The 19,974-nt window shown below is 38.3% G+C and overlaps 1 protein-coding gene across 2 annotated transcripts in view; it reads left to right on the top strand.

Annotated features, from left to right (window-relative positions):
- MAN1A1 (mannosidase alpha class 1A member 1) overlaps window positions 1-19,738 on the top strand; it is a 155,615-nt gene extending 135,877 nt beyond the window's left edge. For both annotated transcript variants that reach the window (XM_059700208.1, XM_059700209.1), the window contains 5 exons: window positions 5,450-5,565; window positions 8,576-8,795; window positions 10,080-10,252; window positions 16,502-16,617; window positions 16,992-19,738. In XM_059700208.1, coding sequence (XP_059556191.1) covers window positions 5,450-5,565; window positions 8,576-8,795; window positions 10,080-10,252; window positions 16,502-16,617; window positions 16,992-17,115 — 749 coding nt within the window. In that variant the 3' untranslated portion in view covers window positions 17,116-19,738. The remainder of the gene's footprint in view (window positions 1-5,449; window positions 5,566-8,575; window positions 8,796-10,079; window positions 10,253-16,501; window positions 16,618-16,991) is intronic.
- The last annotated feature ends 236 nt before the right edge of the window (window positions 19,739-19,974 follow it).

The following is a 19,974-nucleotide window of genomic DNA, read 5'->3' as shown; positions in this document are numbered from 1 at the left end:
GGGGGATTGTTCCTTTGTTTTAATGACTAACATCAGGATTTTCTATAGAGTAACTAGATCATTCTACTTCATAACAGCTACTTTCTGCTTGACTACAAGATGAGAGAGGAGCCTGAGTCTTTAAGGGTTGGGAAAATGGAAGAGCAAACAGCATATTTTTTCTATTTAATTTTAAGCCAGCAGATAAAGGTGTCTTGCCAGTAGAGTTCTCTTTAGGGTAGGAGAAAAGTATTGTGCCAGAAGCCTTCACTTGAGATCCTGGCAGACTTTGACCAGCGGTGTAATGATTCAGAGTCGTTGAGAGAAATGTCCTCAAGCTGATTTGGAAAACCAGTGGTAGATGAAGCAGCAACTGAGAGCCAGTGAAGAATACTAAGTGAGATGCCTAGCTGTGCCGAGTATGTTCAAATGCCTTAAAATTTACTCTAATTTGAGTTTTTTCATTATATTTAAATGCCATATATTCTTAGATGGCTGTGCCTCACTGCTGCTTTAGAATTACTTTGCTTAAAGAATAACTTAGTAGAAAAAAATGCTAAAATCTATGAGTGTTAGTAATGGCTTGGAAAGGCCTAGCTTTTTGAGATCATCAAACCATAATCAAGGTTGCCACGTAACCTCAGTGTGGTCCACCAATCACTGGGCATCCCTGAGACCTTTCAGAGAGTCCACAAGGTCAGAGGTGTTTTATAATAACACTAAGACTGTCTGCCACAGTGCTGACATTTGCACTTAGGTTGCAGAAGTACTGATGGGTGAAACGACTAAAGTGAGAACCATAGCAGAGGCTCCAAATATTCGTCACATTTTAAATCTTCACAGCGAGTTTGAAAAAGAAGGGGGGCCGGGGGGGGAGCCAGTTTCACTTATGAATGTTCATAATGAAGCAAAAGTAAATTATTGATTCTAGTACATCTCAGCCATTGAATACACATCTTTGTAATATTCTGTGTGATTAAATCCAAAGTACACTTAAAGCACTTCTGCTGCTTAATAAAGAACAGTGGGTTGCCTCACAGAAAAGCACTTGTGTGATCCTCTGAGTCCTGAGCTGAACTTACTGTTTCACGGTCACCAGTTCTACTTGAAAGAACAACAGCAGACAGGCTGGTTTTTCCGAGTTGGGCAATTCTTGGATGTGTTCTTGAAAATGAGCCCGTCCACTTCAAGGAAAACTGGCAGTATCTGTCCCGATGATAACATTTGAACTCTGCATGAACATTAGAATCTTGGGAAACTTGTATATGCCACTAGGAATGAACTCATTGCCTTTAAGCAACACTTGATGACTGTTCTGATGAGATTGGTGGAGACACTAACAAATGTATAATGAAATGTGTCAACATGTAGAAGATCTGCATAATTCAAGTGAGCAATATTTTCCGAATGACCAAAGCATGCTTTTACAAAATCACGTAAAAGATCCATTCAAAGCACAAGGGAGACCAATGGATTTTAATGCAACCGCACAAAAATGTATTGATGTGGTTTCTAATTCTACACTGCAACTTTTAAAACACTCTAACCTTTAAAAAAAACCTACTTGTCCAGTTTTGTTGTAGTATCAAAGAAAAGTATCCACAATAATCTGAAAAGCCTTAAATATTCTTCCCTTTTGCAGCTGTATAACTGTGAGACTGAGTTTTTTCATCTGTTTTAGCCAGGACAACATATAGTATAGGTGGCACGTAGAGCAGATATGAAAACCCACCTGTGTTCTAGAACAGGAAACGTCAAAGAGATTTACAAAAATATGAAATACTGTCACTCTTCTCACTAATTATTTTTTTGTAAAAATATAACATTTTTATGAAAAAGAATTTATAAGGGGTATATTATTATTGCTTTAAATATATTAAGAAAATGTATTAAATTCTATTTTAATTTCCGATATTGTCAATATTGGTAATATTACAGAAACAAGTTTTTTGGAGTGTTTATTCATTTTTGAAAGTGTAAGGGGGTTCCCTGGCCGGTTTTGTTCAGTGGTTGGAGCTTCGGCCCACACACCAAAGGGTGGTGGGTTCGATTCCGGGTCAAGGACACATACCTCGGTTGCAGGCTCCATCCTGGCCCGGTAGGGGTGCGAGCTGGAAGCAGTCAATCAATGTGTCTCTCTCACATCGATCGATGCTTCTGTCTCCTCTTCCCCACCCCCTACTGTATCTGAAAGAAATGGGAAAATATCCTCAGGTGAGGATTTTTTATTAAGTGTAAAGGGGTGCTAAGACCATGAAAAGTTTGAGGGCCACTGGAGTATTTGGGATAAAGCAGAACTGGAGTAGCTTTCTAAGGACAAAATGGCCAGATGTGATTCTCTAAAAGGACAGGGTTTTCAGAGTTCTCCTTCTCTGCCGAAGCCGGTTTGGCTCAGTGGATGGAGCGTCGGCCTGCAGACTGGAGGGTCCCGGGTTCGATTCCAGTCGGGGGCATGTGCCTGGGTTGCGGGCACTTCCCCAGTGGGGGGGGTGCAGGGGGCAGCTGATCGATGTTTCTCTCTCATCGATGTTTCTGACTCTCTGTCTCTCTCCCTTCCTCTCTGTAGAAAATCAATAAATATATTTTTTAAAAAATAAAAATAAATAGAGTTCTCCTTCTCATGAAAGGTCAAAAGTTGAAGAAAAGTCTAAGGATTTACTGGGGGTTTTTCCCCCATGACTTAGGGTTTAGGAGTCACTATGGAAAGGGACAAAAGAGTCCGTTGTACTTGAACATCCTGGCTTCACCTTCTGGGTCACAAATATACTATCTATTTGGCCATGTTTCCTGGTACAAAGAGCCCTTTATATTTGGATTGCTTATGGGTCACTTTCCTGGTGGAAAAGCAAACAGGGTTGATGAGTCCCCTGTCTCTCCTCCCCCACCCTATCCGGGGTTCCAACCACAAGGAAGACTTACGTTTTTATTCTTCATTCAAGGCCTGCTTGGCCGTGCCCGGATTTGTGCTTTTTCTGTTTCCTTCTGACTCTACCAAGGCCCAGCTCGATTGCCACTTCTTCTGGGAGACCTTGTTCACGACCCCGGCTGGAATTTGTCAGCACCCGTTCCTCCTCTAGTCCCCCCCTTCTTCCTCCTCGTCCCAACACTTCGGGTACTTTCCGGTTACAGGCCTTTTCCTAATGATTTGGATACTTACCCCTCAACCTAGAGACCCAAACTTTTGGGGGCTATGACTTCGTCTTAGTCATATTTGTTAACCCAACACACGGTATCTTGCTCCAGTAGGTGTTCACTTAACTTGAATTTTGTGGACATTCATGCACTCTGTATCCAAACTGACTATCTTTCTGCCTCTGCTCTTAATAGTGGTTCTATTTATTCTCTTGGAGCAGTTTTCCTTGCTCTTCAGTTGTGACTAAGAGGCAGCATCTGGTCCTGGTCACTAATCATAGAAAGAGATCTGGTGGCTGTTGAGACCAGATGTGGGGCTCCATATCAATAAACAATAATTATCACCCTTCTCTGATTAATATAACAACACTAATATACATATAGTGCCACTAGCATCACTGGGGGATTGCTCTGAGGAGAGACGTTCAGATTCAGATTGAAGTCAACAAAATTTAAAAAATGAGGCTATTGAGTATTCTTTTTGTCTTCTTCTTTTGCCATTTTCTCTCTCTTTAATTATTAGGAATCCTTTTATGGGATCTATTTCTATTGGGAAGAAAAGGATAAATTACTCCCTTTAGAGAAGAACATAATAATTGAGTGACAATAGTACACATTACCTTAGAGCATTTGGGAATAAAAATACGACATATGTTCTTTCTAGCAATAGGCGGTCCCTTCCTGCTGGCCAAATCCAGCATGTTCTCTCCTACACCCATGAAGATGTTTACACAGGACCCTGTTGCCAACACAAACAGTCATCCAAAACCAGAGGAAGCTTAGTGAGTGAGATGCTAAAATCTCAAAGGACTTTCTCTCCTCTATTTCCTTTATTTTTATTCTTTCCTAACATGAAAATTTTATAAGCAGGAAATTAAAAAAGTAAAAAATAAACTAGCATTTACTAAAAAAATAGTTAAAATACATGTAATAATATGTAATCCTTTTATTTTTTAAATCACCAAATGCCCAAAATTGCTTCTTGCATCTATTATAGAATCATAACCCAAGGAGTAGGGGGGAGGGGGGCTCAGAAAATGAAGCCACTGCTTCTGGCTGTTGGGTTTCAACTCTCATCACTTTAACTCGGAGGACCCGTCTGGATCATGGCCATCATTTCCTATTGTTTCCTTCAGGCCTTGTTATGTTGACAGGAGCCGGACAGTGACCTGCCTGACCATGCATCACTTGCATTTGTCTCCTGCAATCATGTTTATAACAACAGGGCTCATTATTGATGAGATAGGTCTTCGTCTATTTAATTTTTAAATGTCAGAGGTTTCTGTGGTGATTTATTTAGGAAACTGTAAAGGTCACTTCAAACACTGCTGTTTTAAGAACCAGCTTTACAATTGTAAAAACACTCATTTTACATTAAAATTAAAACTATTATTCTGGACTTTTATAATAAAATCCATACTTAACCACTTAACAGATATAGCCCTTCTAGCGTGAATAGATGTGGTCCCTATTAAGATTGACTTAGAAGTTTTGCTTTGTTCAATTGTTTACTGAGTAGCCACTCAATGCAATTTTCCAATATAAGTGCATCTTTTTAATGCTCGTGTTCTCTATGAGTTCTGTAGATTACATCTGTCTTTGTAGCTAAACATGCTTGAAAAATAAAAGTATAAAGGGCCAAGGGACCCATGTTGTGTTATATGGTGAAGAGCAAGCAGGTCCACAGGCCAGCGTCTGTATGAGTCAAATCAAATGGGACGAATCAGAAGGGTGTAATCTCATTTAGCGTCTGTGAGGCTCAGGCTTCTCATTTTTAATGAGGGTACCTACCCTGCAAGTTGCAAGATTGTTGGTCCTGTATGTAGTGGATCTGGCATAATAAATGGCAGCGGAGGATTGCAGAAATGATGTGTAAGGAAGAGAAGCGCCTGCCACTATCTTCTTTCTTACCACCCCACCCAAGGTGTTTGATCCTTCTGGTTTTATTGCAAACCACTTTTTAAAAAGATTTGCTAATACTCATAGCTTTGCCATGGTTTATATTATTGAGCTAAACAAATATTTATTAGAATATATACTGTGAAACATTTTAATTTGGTATTTTTACTAGAGAACCAGATTTTTGGAATTAGGGGGGATTATATATATTCCTGCTTACAAAATTACCCAGGTAATTATTTAGAGTACGTCGCATTAGTTAACAGCACATCTGCTCATTTCAGAATGTCTTTCTGAAAACAAGAGATTTGTTGGAATTTGAATGTAACACTGAGTTGCAGTTGACGTAGGGTTTTGCATCCTAGTAGCTAATGTGATTTTGCTGCATTATCTGAATTAAAGGCTGAATCACTCTAAAATTCATTTCCCTCCCTTGCAGATCATGTATCAGTTGGAGGACTCGGAGACAGCTTTTATGAATATTTGCTAAAGGCATGGTTAATGTCTGACAAGACAGATCTGGAAGCTAAGCAGATGTATTTTGATGCTGTTCAGGTAAACCCAATAGTTAAATCATTTTGCCACTCAGCTCTGACTTGTAACTTACTTATTCAATCAAGCTTTAATGAAAAATAATGGAATACTACATAAGTGAGTTACAAATTATTTCCAGTTAGGAAGAGTAAGCTATCTGCTAACGTAACTTAGAACAATAGTCAACATACTTGATGTATGTAGTTCTCAGAGGGCAGTTAACTTTTTTACATAGTTCAAACCTCAGTGAAGGTTTACATATCTGAAAGGAAAATGCATATCTGAAAAAAAAAGGATATTTTTGTGCTTGGAGTCCATTACAATTATGGAGAGGAAAAAATCCTGAATTTATATTCTGAAAATTGACTAAGTTAAAATTGCCTACCTAGCCATTTGAAATAAACTTATCTCCAGAGGTATATGGACAGTACTCTCAAATAAAAATCTGAAATCACCCTAATATTACTAAGTTTTCAGAGGTCCTTTAAAATGGAGGAGGAATGAGAGGGAACAAACCCTTGTTGAGTGGCGAACTGTATGCTAAGAAGTGTTAGGTAGATACTCTAAAGTACTAGTTTGTTTCCTCACAGTAGTTTAGATGTTATTCACCTGTGTTACAGATTGCATTACTGAACTTCAGGTTGAGTGTGAAATCAAAATTCAGATTAAAATTGTGTCAACACCTCACCACTATGGATTTATTTGTGAATAGGATTTCTATACTACATGTATATATTTCTTTATGGGCAGTAAGTTAGTGAGGTAAGTCAGAAACTACTTAGCAAAGTCTTTAGGAAGTGGCCAGTGTGAGAGTGAACTAAACCTCAGTCAAAAATGAAAATAAAATTTGAAAGTAAATACAGTAAAGAAAGAAAATTATTTTATATAAAATAACTGAACTTGTACCCAGCTTTTCAGGAACGAATTTTGTAGCAGAATCAAGTGCACTTCTGATTGTTAAAAGTAGTTTATATGTTTACATATTTTTTTAATATTAATTATTATGGCATCTCAAATAATGTTGTAAAATAATGGTGAAACCATCAAAAAATTGACTGCTTAGAATTCTTTTTTATAATTTAGAATAGTAATTTTTTTAATATAATTTAGATTAATAGAGGAGAGAAAAAAATGGAAATTTGAAATTCCAAAAATGCAGCCATTGTTCTAAAATTGGTCTCCCTCAGAAGAGGTCTGAGTGGTTTTGATATAGACTGATTTATTTATTTGAATATAAATGCAACTTGCGTTGCTTTGATTGACCAGATTAAATGCCACATTGGTCCCCACTCAAGGCCAATAGGGAGCTTCCCTAATAGAGCAGCTACAACTCTGCTATTTCACATATGAGGACGAAAACCCCTTAGCTAGGACCCGGACCTGCATTTAGCACAGCCTTTATTCAGGCACATGATGGACATCAAAAACCTATCTACTAGGATCGGCCCGCACGGCCTCTTCCAGGTTTCTTTTTCTTCATTCCTATGAGGTTTAGGTTTTAACCTAGGGAGTTCCTCTCCGTACAGTGTGGTTCCCATTGTGTCATTTTTTAATTACTATCCTGGCAGACATTTTAATTATTCTCATCCTGGCACCCTAAGACCTGCTGTTCCAGGAAGAGCAACTTTAAAATAGTCTTTGAAATATTTTCCTCAGTTTCTAGAACTGTACCCACACAGCTTTTAAGATACTGTATTTAGACAAACCATTGACAGGAAAAATCCATTAAGAACAATTGAAGTCAAAGTGTTTCTTGTTTCTCTTAATAGTAAAAACACTTTCAATCCATTGTGTTTTCGACTTAGAAAGCACAGCTAGAACACTTAAACTTCTGATTGTGACAAGTAGCCATGTCTTACAGAGCAAAGTTTCTTTGTCTGGCTGTACTTAACAGCGATAGATCATTGTTATCACGGAGAGGGTACCTTGCATTATTGTTCTGTACAGTTGAGTTGCTAGAGATATAGTTCATCAGTTTTAGCCGCGAGTGGGTTTTAGAAAGTCTTTAATCCAAGAGTGGTATGGGTTTTTTGTTTTGTTTTGTTTGTTTGTTTGATTTTGGGGGGGTTGGTTGTTTTAATAATAAAATACCCTGAACTTTTTATTGGCTATCATGGCCTTCTCTGGAGACCATACTAAGAATCCACAGTGAGAGATGCTCACCCTGTCACAGGGCCATTGGAGTGATCAGTACCTGGGCAGATGCTATATTAGACAATTAGGATTCTACAGGCTTCATCAAACTAATTGTTTCCTAATATAGAAGGATAAAAATCACAAAATATACAATACTCCCTTTTCCTAATTAATTCTCTATAGACTTGACACTACATTTTTTTAGAGCTACTTTTCCATCCTCTGTATTAACTTATATTTGCCAATTGCCATACAAACATTGCTGTGGAGGCCTTGGAACTCAGTTTTCTACTTTATATTGAGAAGTAGCAATTTGGTCAGAATCATGCCAAAAATAATGTAGTGCTTTATGCAGGATCCATAACAAGGTAATAATGTTTCTCTAATCCATGCTCAAAAGCGATTGCTCTTGCTATGTAGAAAGAATAATTTCTTGGGTGATGAACAGGTATCTGCTTGAAGGACTTTATTGCAATTTGTGCTCTGAGAAGTGTAAATAGCTAAGATGTTCAGTTGCATTAAGTAAGAATGAAATATTAATGTAATAACTGGGTCATCAATAAAATTAGCTTAACCACAGTAAATGAGCACAGCAGTATGTTTATTTATTTATTACCATCTTAATTTCATTTGTTTACTTATAATAAAGGTAGGGAAAGTTTTATCTGCCTGTGTATTCATTTTAATTTATTCTTCTCTATCACAAGTTTTATCTGTGTCTACTATTCCCAAATGTGCTTCCTAAAAACCCTTCTTTTTTGATAATAGTATAAAAGGTACAGACACTGTTATAGCCCTAGTCTGCTATGAAGTAATTGTGTGTGGGGGGGGGGTACATGTTTTTGTATAAATTTGAGAAGAGATTACAAATGCTGAAAATAAGCGTTATTTTCAGGCAATCGAGACTCACTTGATCCGCAAGTCTAGTAGGGGGCTGACTTACATCGCAGAGTGGAAAGGCGGCCTCCTAGAGCACAAGATGGGCCACCTGACCTGCTTTGCTGGAGGCATGTTTGCTCTGGGGGCAGATGATGCTCCCGAGGGCCTGACCCAGCACTACCTTCAGCTCGGAGCTGAGATTGCCCGTACCTGCCATGAATCTTACAATCGCACATGTGAGTACATGTTATTCTTCATCTACAGTCTATTGCCACATGCTTTTATTTCGTTCAGTAAAGAACTTGGTCGTTGTTGCCCTCAAAAGAATATCCACTGTGCCTGATGAAACCTCACAATCATGATTAATATATTAAAGGAATGTATATTTTCAGCTTAAAAAATACTGCTTTGCTACATAAAAATATTTACTCTTAGTTTGCCAAGAAATGGAAATCCAGGCCATAAAACATTAGGCCAGTCTAATTTATTGGCCTTGCTTTAGGTAAATACATTGGGTAAGAGTTTCTGTCTCACTGCTAAAGAGATGTAAAATATTTTTGTAAATTATCATTAATCTTTCCAGTGTCTCTATGAATTAGATTTTGACTTTGACTCCCTCCTTATAAAATAGGGTTTGAAGCACAAAGATTAAATAACCTTTCATGACATAATGACTTAACAATCCCCTGATTTTCTAGCTAGCTTATAAGGTATTTCCTGGGGCCTTGCACCTATCCACTGGGTGCTCAATAACTGTTGGTTAAATGAAAGAAAATATAGAATCATTGCCTTAGATGACTGAATTTAAAAAATATATTAAATAGCCCTGGCCGGTGTGTATCAGTGGTTAGATTATCGGCCCTCAAATCAAAGGGTCACGAGTTCTATTCCCATGTACCTGGGTTGCAAGTTCAATCCTCCACCCCCAGATGGGACATGGGTGGGAGGCAACCAATTGATGTGTATCTCTCATATCAATATTTCTCTTTATCTCGCTCTTCTCCCTGCCCCTCTTCCTTCCTCCCTTCCACTCTCTCTAAAAATCAATGGAAAAAATATGCTTAGGGGAGGATTAACAAAAAAAAAAATGTATATTGAGTATTATTTACTAGTGCCCCAGTGCACATTGAAAGGAAATTAATTAGAAGGTGGCCAGTGGGGTGGGACTGGGCGGGACAGGCCGGGCACACCCTGGAGCCAACCTCCCATGGTCCCTCCCCAGCCGGCCACACGTGAGGTAACATCGCAGCTCCTTCGTTGAGCGTCTGTCCCCTGGTGCTCAGTGCGCATCATAGCTACTGGTCAAAACGTCTGCCCCCAGGTGGTCATTGCACGTCATAGCTACTGGTCAGATGGTGGCTTAGCCTTTTAGATACAGAGATATGATGTTTATAACTATTTCTTAAAGTGATTTGTCATTGTTCTTGACTATTGTAAAGTACTTTCTAGTTTTAGTTAAGTGGTAGACACTATGCATTGTTCAGGACAATAACTTTTGTTACCCATTCCATATTCTTTAGTTGTGAAACTGGGACCAGAAGCTTTCAGATTCGACGGCGGTGTTGAAGCCATTGCTACAAGGCAAAATGAAAAATACTACATTCTACGGCCAGAGGTTGTTGAGACTTACATGTACATGTGGCGACTGACTCATGATCCAAAGTACAGGAAATGGGCCTGGGAAGCTGTAGAGGTAAAATTTTAATTTGCTTGTGTTTCATATAGATAAATGTCTCAGGGAAAAAATGTAGCATGTACAGATAAATCTAGCATATCAGCTTTTCTATAATTGTTAAAGTTTTGACAAGACTTTTTCCATTCAAGACTGAGTGTTTTCATTTAGGTCATACTGCATATTTGGCTTCAGCTTTTCAGCTTTGCTTAATATAGATAGATAGATAAATGATAGGTAGTAGATAGATAGATAGATAGATAGATAGATAGATAGATAGATGATAGATAGATAGATAGATAGATACATAGATAGATAGATAGATAGATAGATAGATAGATAGATAGATAGATATTGAACGAGATATCTAGAAAGGTATATTATAAAATTAAGTTCCCACGACTAGAAGTGATAACCACTTAATTCCACAAAGGGTTATAGGCAACTTGGTGATAGTCACCCCTTGCCTGTTGTCTACTTCAAGAAACTGTGTGTGTGTGTGTATGTGTGTGTGTGTATTCTCTATTAGTCTTTGGGCATTTAAATAATAATACAGTACATACTTTTACTTAGCACTGATGGCGAACCTATGACACGCATGTCAGAGGTGACACGTGAACTCATTTTTTTGGTTGATTTTTCTTTGTTAAATGGCATTTAAATATATAAAATAAATATCAAAAATATGAGTCTTTGTTTTACTATGGTTGCAACTATCAAAAAATTTCTATATGTGACACGGCACCAGAGTTAAGTTAGGGTTTTTCAAAATGCTGACACGCCGAGCTCAAAAGGTTCGCCATCACTGACTTAGAGTAAATTAGCTACTGAGTTTTAGAAATAACCTGTAGAAGAACTACTTTCTACAAGTTCAGGTTTCTCTGAATGTCGATAAGCTTTCCATCTGTCCAGTGTGCTGATTTAATTCTTTGCCATCTCTTGGGCCTCTTCCTGCCGAATATGGCATATCATCTTCCTAAACTAAACTATTGTGTGTGGATGCCAGCGGAGGCACCCTCCGGAGTGTGCATCAAACAATGTCTAATTTTAAGAGCTCTTATTCTGAAAGGAGTGGGAGGGAATTCAGGGGATGAGAACAAGCAAAGGATTTAATTACACTTTCTTATTCTCCACACTCTTTCTTAGAAAGTTTGCTGTCTTTAAAAACAGTCCATTAGGAGCAACTTCTCTCAGGAAATCTTAGATGAATATTGCCTTAGTGTAAAATTTAATATCTCAGGAAGCCGTTGAATCTCGCTTATCACCCTGTTCATTTAGTGTCTGTCTTATCACTAGTCATCACTCATTTTAAGTAATAGTGATTCTTTAGGCCTTTTTTAATATTTTTTTTGCAGTTTTCTAATTATATTTAGTCAGTGGTAATTTCAATTTCTTTAGAAATATTTTCTCTGAAAAATGTATTTAAATTACATTTCATCTAAGCTTTGTTGATAGAGAATTATTTTGGTCTTCAATAAGCCAGCAAAGGAATTAAAGCTAGCACTCACCTTAGAAATATCAGTTTAAATTAAAAATAGCAGGAATTATGTTTTTCATCAAATCTAAAACACCATTATTTTATGTACCACTAAAAAAGTACAGCCCTACCAATTAAATAGTGACACAACAATTTTGGAGATGTTAAAATGTGAAAAATGTATGACAGAGACTTGCTCAAAAATGGAAGGTTACTAAATCTCTATTGCCATATGGGCAGGAAGCTGTGATTTGCTTGTTCTTCGGGGGAGTTTGTTGGTGAAGGAAGAAGGTTGATGTGAGATGTTAGGAATTTTGCCTGCTGCCCCTCTTAGTGTAGGATGTGATGTGAAATTGTTTCATTGTGTCCCAGTGCAGGGATCCTCCTGTTTTTGCCCCCAGTAACTTCTGCTGGGACTTGAGACGCGCTGGGGGCTCTTGCCTTTTCTAAAGCACAGAAATACAGTAGGCAATACTTACTTCACTGTCGCATGCCCTCGGCCCCCTGTGTTGGTGTTGCAGCTGCGATGGGGGATGCCCGTGTGCTGGCAGCATTACCCAAGTGCCCGTGCCTCCCAGCTGTCCCCAGGCAGCTGGCCCTGGTCTGGGAAGTGGGGGAGAGTTCCTGGTCCCAGGGGCAGCCCTCCCCAGTGAGATACGGGAGTGGGTGGGTGGCTTTCCCAGTCTTCCTTCTTCAAAGAATAGTTCTGAGATGTGTTCTGCATGGTTCCTTGGAGGTGCAGGCGGGAGGGGGCCCTGGTTGCACACAGCGCGTTTCACTGACTCCTCTCACTTCCCTGTTTCACTCTCCCCACTTCCTGATATCACCTCCCCCCAAATTTCCTGCATCCAACCCATGACGCATGCTCTGTTTGTAGGGGAACCCAAACTAAAACATAGGGGCCCTTGGAATCACCAAGTCCAGATTCCACTCAAAGGAAAGACTCCTCTGCCCATCTTCGCAGGTGGCTATTCCTCATCAATTCAAGGACTTTTAGCAAAAAGGAATATGCTACTAATAACGTGATTCGTGTCATTTTTTTTTTAATGGCCGGAAGTATTAGGAAGTTACTCCTTTTAAAACCAGAATTTATAGTTCTGTGCTTTTGAAAAAAGAATCTCTCTCTTGTACATTTCAGCTCCTCAGTTATCTGAAGACAGCACCTCCTGCCAGCTGTTCCTCCCGCCTCCCCCCTTTTCCTCCACCTTCTCCTGACATGTTCCCAGGGGTGTTCTTGCAGGGCTGAGCACTGTGACTCAGGGACCTCTCTCCTGAGGGCTAATTCCTACAGCCTGTGGTCAACTTGTTCCTTTAATAGATTTAGAAAACCCCTGGCTTACATGGAAACTATGGTCGAATGTTAACGACTACATTGACGACTATTGAGGCATCTCTTTAATGTCATGAAGAACTACAATAAATTCCTTCTAATTAGACATGTATAATTAATATTCTGATAAAGCTCTTACGATAAGTTATACCTATACATTCATACATGTGTAGGTAAATATGGATTATATAATGTCTATAGATGTAGGTATGTGTAGATTATATCATGTCTCCACTGGGCTAGAGTTGTGGATAAGCCTTACGTAGGAATGTTCATTTCTTTATTTGCACACACATTTTTCTCCAGTTCCCTGAATCTAACCTTTTACACATGGGCATCTTGGCTCTCAGAGAATGATTTGTCTTCCCAGTGTCTGCTTCTGCCTGCCCAGGCTTGATCCCTGTTCTCAGACTCTTTGGTGTGTCTGTTTTGCCTGGTTCTCAGACCAAACTCAACAAGTGAGCCTTATTATTAGCGTTGTTCTCTGGGGTCCACTCTTGGAAATCTCCGTTGATCAGCTGTTTTTCTAACCTGGTAGATAAGACTCGGCTTCTCTGTTCTTACAGTGATGCTTCCCGGCTTAGGACTTAGCTCATGCTGCTCGCTATTCTTTTACCTGCTCCCCCCTAAAAAGGTACAGTTGCTTGCAGTCAGGTTTGTATTTCTTCTTTTGTTCAGAGCTCTAGTCGGTGTAAACATTCTCCTGTCCTCCTTTTCTTTACTATTAGCAAGTCCCATTCACATATGGTCACTAATAAGTAATGTAAGCATTTACTAAAACTGAGGTGGTCCCTGTGCCCAGAGACTGGATCCAAAGAACGGACTGCAGTAAAATGATGCTCTGATCAGACTCTACTATGTAGATACATCCTTCCACTGTTGAGGTTCTGTAAAGTCAGAGTCTGTTATGGGGGCTCAGGAGAGCTGCTTGTCCCTAGATTTACACATCTAAAGTCTTATTTTTTTAATATATTTTATTGATTTTTTGCAGAAAGGAAGGGAGAGGGATAGAGAGTTAGAAACATCCATCAGCTGCCTCCTGCACACCCCCTACTGGGGGTGTGCCCGCAATCAAGGTACATGCCCTTGACCGGAATCGAACCCGGGACCTTTCAGTCCGCAGGCCGATGCTCTATCCACTAAGCCCAACCGGTTACTGCCAAAGTCTTAAAATTTAGATTTGACATAAAGGTTTTTCTTTTTATTTAAAATGCATCTTTTAAAAAAAATGCATCGTTAGCATTTTTTTTTTTATTTACCAAAAGCCTAAAAAAAATAAAATAAAATAAGCTAGGCCTCTCTGGACCTCTAACAGGGCCCTGTACTGTGTTGACTGTGTCTCTGTCTTGTTTTATTGTCACAACAACCCCATGTGGACCACAGGAACACTGGGTCCAGGGACCTCTGAGGCCACAGTGAGCAAGTCCAGAGCTGGGACACGACTCCCTCCTCTAAAACTTTAGGTTGTGTTCTTAACTACTATGGCTCTCCACACTAGGACTATGGGAGAGAAAGGACAACTGGGGTGAACTGAAAAGAGGAAAAACTTTGGAGATCGCCAGCCCCAAAGCAGAAAATGAAGGAGCTTATAGAAATCTCTATGGGAGGGAGGACGGCCTGACACTCTCATTAGCTCATCGCCAAAGAACTTCCAGAGAAAAACCAAGAAAAAACTTTGTGGTTAAATTACTTTTTAGGAAATAAGATTTCATTATGTTCCATAATAATGAACTTACTCATTTCTTCTAAATCTCGATCTTTTTCTTTTTACAAACAATTTTTAACCTCCATTTTATCTGGTATTTAACTTTTTATCAAAAGGACCTTTGATCAGAAAAGGAAGGAAGGAAAAAAATCATTGGACCTGAAAGTCCCTTTCTGTAGGCTTTCGCGCTCTTGGTTCATTGTGTGCAACGAAGAATATAATCAAAGCGTTTCATTTTTGAAGTTGATCTTATTTTCCCGGGGGCTTTTAAAAAGTACCAATCATGAGACATTTTCTTTATGCATGGAGCCTGCCAGTTAGATTTTCTTTAACCTGGTAATTAAATGCTCTATGTCTTCTGCCCTCCAGCTCTGGTGTGCCCAGTCAATTTCCTCATTGCCAGCAACTGCAGAGGGGAGCTGAGCCCTCAGCGCCATGTCCCTGCTCACGGGATTCACCTTCTCTCTCCCCTCTTTTCTGGTCTCTGCATTCTTAGAGCCATGTTTTCCTCGAAAATCTTTTTCTAGCCAATAACGATCTTTCTCAACTAGTATCTCAACTATGTTCTCCATCTTTTTTTGCTAGTTTGGCTGAATGGGAGAAAAATGGAGTATAATTATACTCATTTAAAAAAGAGGGGCAGGTTTATATTTCATAAGAGAAAACTGAAAAATAAATTTAAAATGACATGAATTAGAACCAGATTTCAGATGGCAATTTTGATGTGACTTATAGTATAGTTAATAAGAGTAATAGGATGTGGTGAGTAGGAAATAACTTCTTTAGAACTGACTAGGCCTGGTAACTAACAAAGCAGCCGATGTAATTTCAAAATACAAGGACTAGTCAACTTAGTGACAGCTGACAATGTAGAAGGCAAGTTATTTTAGGTTGTTGCCTAAATTTTCTTTCCAACCCTGCCCATCCCATCTCTCTTATCCAAATACTCATTATAGTCAGACAGCTACAGGAATGTAGGGTCCTTTCTCCCTAGATAGTTACCAGTGGATTCATCCCATCTTCTTCCATCCCAGACCAAAGAAAAGAAAAATGTGCTTTAGAAATACATACCAACCACATTTTTCCCACTGCTTTCCATTTTCCACTTTTATCTCTTTCACCAGGACCACTAATTAGTACTCCACAATTGATTTTTAAGCAATGAGATGTTCTGCTTATTGTAGCAGCTGTTTTTGGTCCGGCATACTTTTTTCACCAGGGGTTTACAGTCCCATTTGATATGAATAATCTTTCTAGACCAGGAGTCAGCAACTGTTTTCTGTAAGGGCTGGAGAGAATTAGGTTTGGGGGCCATACCCAACTACTCAACTGTCACTGTAGCGAAGAAATAGCCACAGACAGCATGTGAGTATAGCTGTGGCTCAATAACCCTTCATTTACCAAAACAGACAGCAGATGGGATTTAGCCTGTGGTCCATAGTGTGATGAACCCTGCTCTAGATTATAGTAGGAAATGGTAAATATGACTGAAAATTTATTCCAAAAATCAATGTGGAAGTGTTTCTAATTAGGTGAGAAGATATATTGTCCATACGTCCTTTAACTTTTCATGCTTTATTCGTATTTACATTGGATAGGGTTTGTTTGTTTGTTTTTAATTTCCAGCTAAAGCTGTTCCAATCTAGCAATTCAATTTGGATCCTTATTTTATTTGAATTTGACAATCTAGTGATAAAAATTAGTGACAATCGGTTGCCTGACTCGCGACCATTTTTTTCCATCTTCTTGGTCATCCAGGCTCTGGAGACTCACTGCAGGGTGAGCGGGGGCTACTCGGGCCTCAGGGATGTTTACCTCAAACATGACAGCTACGATGATGTGCAACAGAGCTTCTTCCTGGCGGAGACACTAAAGTGAGTAAAAATCATCTGAAAGGATGTGGCCGAGGGAGCTGGGCAGACCGCTGTCCATGTCTTGATCATGAGCACATTCAGGCACTGTCACGCATGGCTGCCTCTGAATGCCATTCTACATGCATGGCGATGATTGCAGGTTTGTTTCCGGTCATCATGTGAGTGTGCTGACTCGGGCCTGCTTTCACGGTTCTGGTACTCTAGGATCAAAGCCCAGAGCAGCTTCTTCACGCTGCACTAATGTGTGTATTCCCTCAACGCTTTGCTATACTTGATTCTCCCTATTTCTCCCTCGGATGAATGGAGACACCGATGTGGTTTGGGCTGTGCCTTTGTGGTTTTACTGCTTCATACACTCGTGTTTCTCCCTCTAGATATCTGTACTTAATATTTTCTGACGACGATCTACTTCCACTGGAGCATTGGATCTTCAATACCGAGGCCCATCTTCTCCCTAAACTCTGCACTAATGAAAAAGAAGTGGAAGTCACTGGATAATGACAAGACATGTTACATTTTACTCTGCTCATTCCCATCACTGCATACCTTAATAGTTCCTCTTCTGGGTATCCAGGCCCATGATGAATTTTATTAGTAGGTCTGTGATTATTCTCAGTTCTAAAATTGTTTTGCAGTCTTTTATGTTTTTTCTCATAGGCTTAAATGGGACGCAAATTCCTTATCATATCCTTTAGTATTCAGTCAGTAGATCACAGATTTTCTCATTTCACATAATCTGTTCTCTCTGGAATTCATAAAGGTGTAGTATCACTTTTATTAGACTGAATAAAATGGTGTACCAGTGACCTCTTAATTACAGTTTTGATTTGACTGCAAAACTTTTTCCTCCTCTATGAGGAGATAGTGTCTGCTTTAAGCTGTAATGTTTTGCCATGTTGCAAAAAGCCATAATAATAAATTAAATATTAAAAAAAGCTTTTTCCTTTTTAATTTCATGTGAATATGGTTTGTCTATCCACCAGAGACAGATCTTATAACTGTGACAGCCTCCGTATGCGGGTCTATCATTATTTGATAGAATGTCTTCTAAAATACTTTACAATTTAATTCAAAATAGAATGCCATTCCAAAAAGATCATCTCATGTTGACCTCATTTCATTGGAACCACAGTATATTTCTGTTGGTGAATTATGTTAGTGTTTCCTAATTTGTGAATTAATTTTCAAATTTTACTTGAAATGTCCTGTGTCATTTCTGGATCATGTGCTGGTTAATTTCTTCCATTCCTCACCACACAGCAAAATGAGCTTGCAAGTTTGGCAGATCTCTGCTATTGCTCAATTATGTTTTTTAAAGGGAAATAGCATCACTCTTAGTGTGTTAGCTTTCGCTTTTTACTGAACATACGAAGAATCGGGTATCTCTAAAGAGAGGATGAATATTTCAAATGATTTTGCATTTGCATTTCATCTTTAACTTTTTTTTTTCCTTGAAGTAAAAAAAAAACATTACATGTGGGTCAGATTTTTCAGATTTGACAACGGCCCTTTCTCAAATATAATAAATTATTTCATTTCAGTTAATGAAAGCAGAATTAACTCTGAAAGAAGCTTTACCAATGTATTTATTCATGGTCAGTTGAGAAAAATCTAATGAACTTTTAGGTCAAATAAGAATATAGTCTACTTTGGTTAAATTCAATATAGATGTCCCAGCTTGGAAAGAATATGTAGGAATGGATGCTCCCAATCCCCCACAATCCGATAGCAGATCAAAATAATTACATGGTTCTTCAAAGCATTGTGTTGAGATATGAGTGCTTTTCCCAAGAATAGATTTGGTGATACCTTGTGTTTTCTTATCATATTGGATCATATTATATATATGACCCCAAGAGCTAATATGGTGATGTGTATTCTGAGGTACAAAGACTTTAACCACCTGCTTTCTCCACCTACAGTGGTCAGATAGATCAGTGCAACCCCATGCATTAAGCTGAAGCATATGAAGTTGCTGCATTTGTAGTTTAAAAACTGTCCAATGTCAACAATTTCATATGGTTCAACCTAATATTTGTAAGACAGTTATCTTCTTGGATCTCCATAGACTTAATTGTTTTAGGTCTTTCAGCTTTTAAAGGTGTTTCAAAATATTTCTTTTGTCTGAAAGGACCACTTTGTGTGACCTGCTCTTTTTTCCCTATATTGTACATTGGTCTACAAAGAATAAATTAATAAAATTAGTAAATTAAAAATTTATTAAATCATTATTAATCATTACTTTACTAAATCATTATTGCCAAGTCAGTGTGTTTTGAGTCCCAGAATATCTTCCACTCATATGTCAGCTCACCTTATGAAATGAATGGATAGTGAGAGTTCTTTCGTCCCAGAACATAAAGGCAAACTATAAAAGATTATTGCAAAAACCAGGCCATATGTATTTAGATTATAATTTTCACATAAACATCCTTGGGCTAACAATTTAAGTTACCTTCTTTTCTTTGCATTTAAATTTGATTTGAAAGAGCACAGAGCTGGTATGTATTTCTGCAGCAGATAGGATTTTAATATCAGGTTTATGTACACCCTGCACTATAATGTCCCTTCTGTATCCTGGTATGAGTAGGCCAAAAGATTATACTAGACATTGTTCTGCCAATGGCAAGAATAAAGTGTTTTCAATTCTAGAACTTGGATTTTTTTAACATAAGTCCCAAAACAACAAAAATGTAAGCAAGAGATTAATATTATAGTGATGTAATTTAACTAAAGTTATATTTTGTGTTAATTATTTTAAACAACTGATGTCTTTAGGTAGACACTGTCTTTCATTCATTTGCAGCAATTTCACCTAAAAGGCAAATAATTAAAATAGTACTTAATTCTCTGTATGTGTTTTTGCTATACTTTGTGCAATTAATATTACACATAAAAATTGTGTGGCGATTTTCAGGACTCGATGTTTGACATAATTCCTTCATATGTGTTATCCATCCTTTACAATGATTGTTTTTGATTTGTGCATAAATCCATTCTGTCATTTCCAACTTTATATAAATCTTTAATGTTATGGGAAACATAATAGATTGACACATAATTTTTAAAAACTATATTTGTAAAATTTCTCTATTGTGAATAAAGCCTTTTAATATATCTCCTCCTTTGTTATGTTTTTCTCCTTTTAAGTAAGTTTTTGAATATATGTAGGGGTGAGTGTGTAGAGTTGCAAATAAAGACATTAGATCTGAATAGTGGTTTCATACCACACCCAGAGTATCCTGACAAGGAAACATTTTCTATTAAAAACTTTAACTTGCAAATAGTTTTGCATGCCTGGCCTTTGGTTAAACAAATACCTTTATTAAGAATCTGACATGTTCAACACCAGGGCTG

Source organism: Myotis daubentonii, chromosome 6 (assembly GCF_963259705.1).
Source record: "Myotis daubentonii chromosome 6, mMyoDau2.1, whole genome shotgun sequence".
In the NCBI taxonomy this organism is placed as follows: domain Eukaryota; kingdom Metazoa; phylum Chordata; class Mammalia; order Chiroptera; family Vespertilionidae; genus Myotis; species Myotis daubentonii.
Note: the sequence above shows the minus strand (reverse complement) of the source record. Positions and strands in the feature narration are given on the sequence as shown.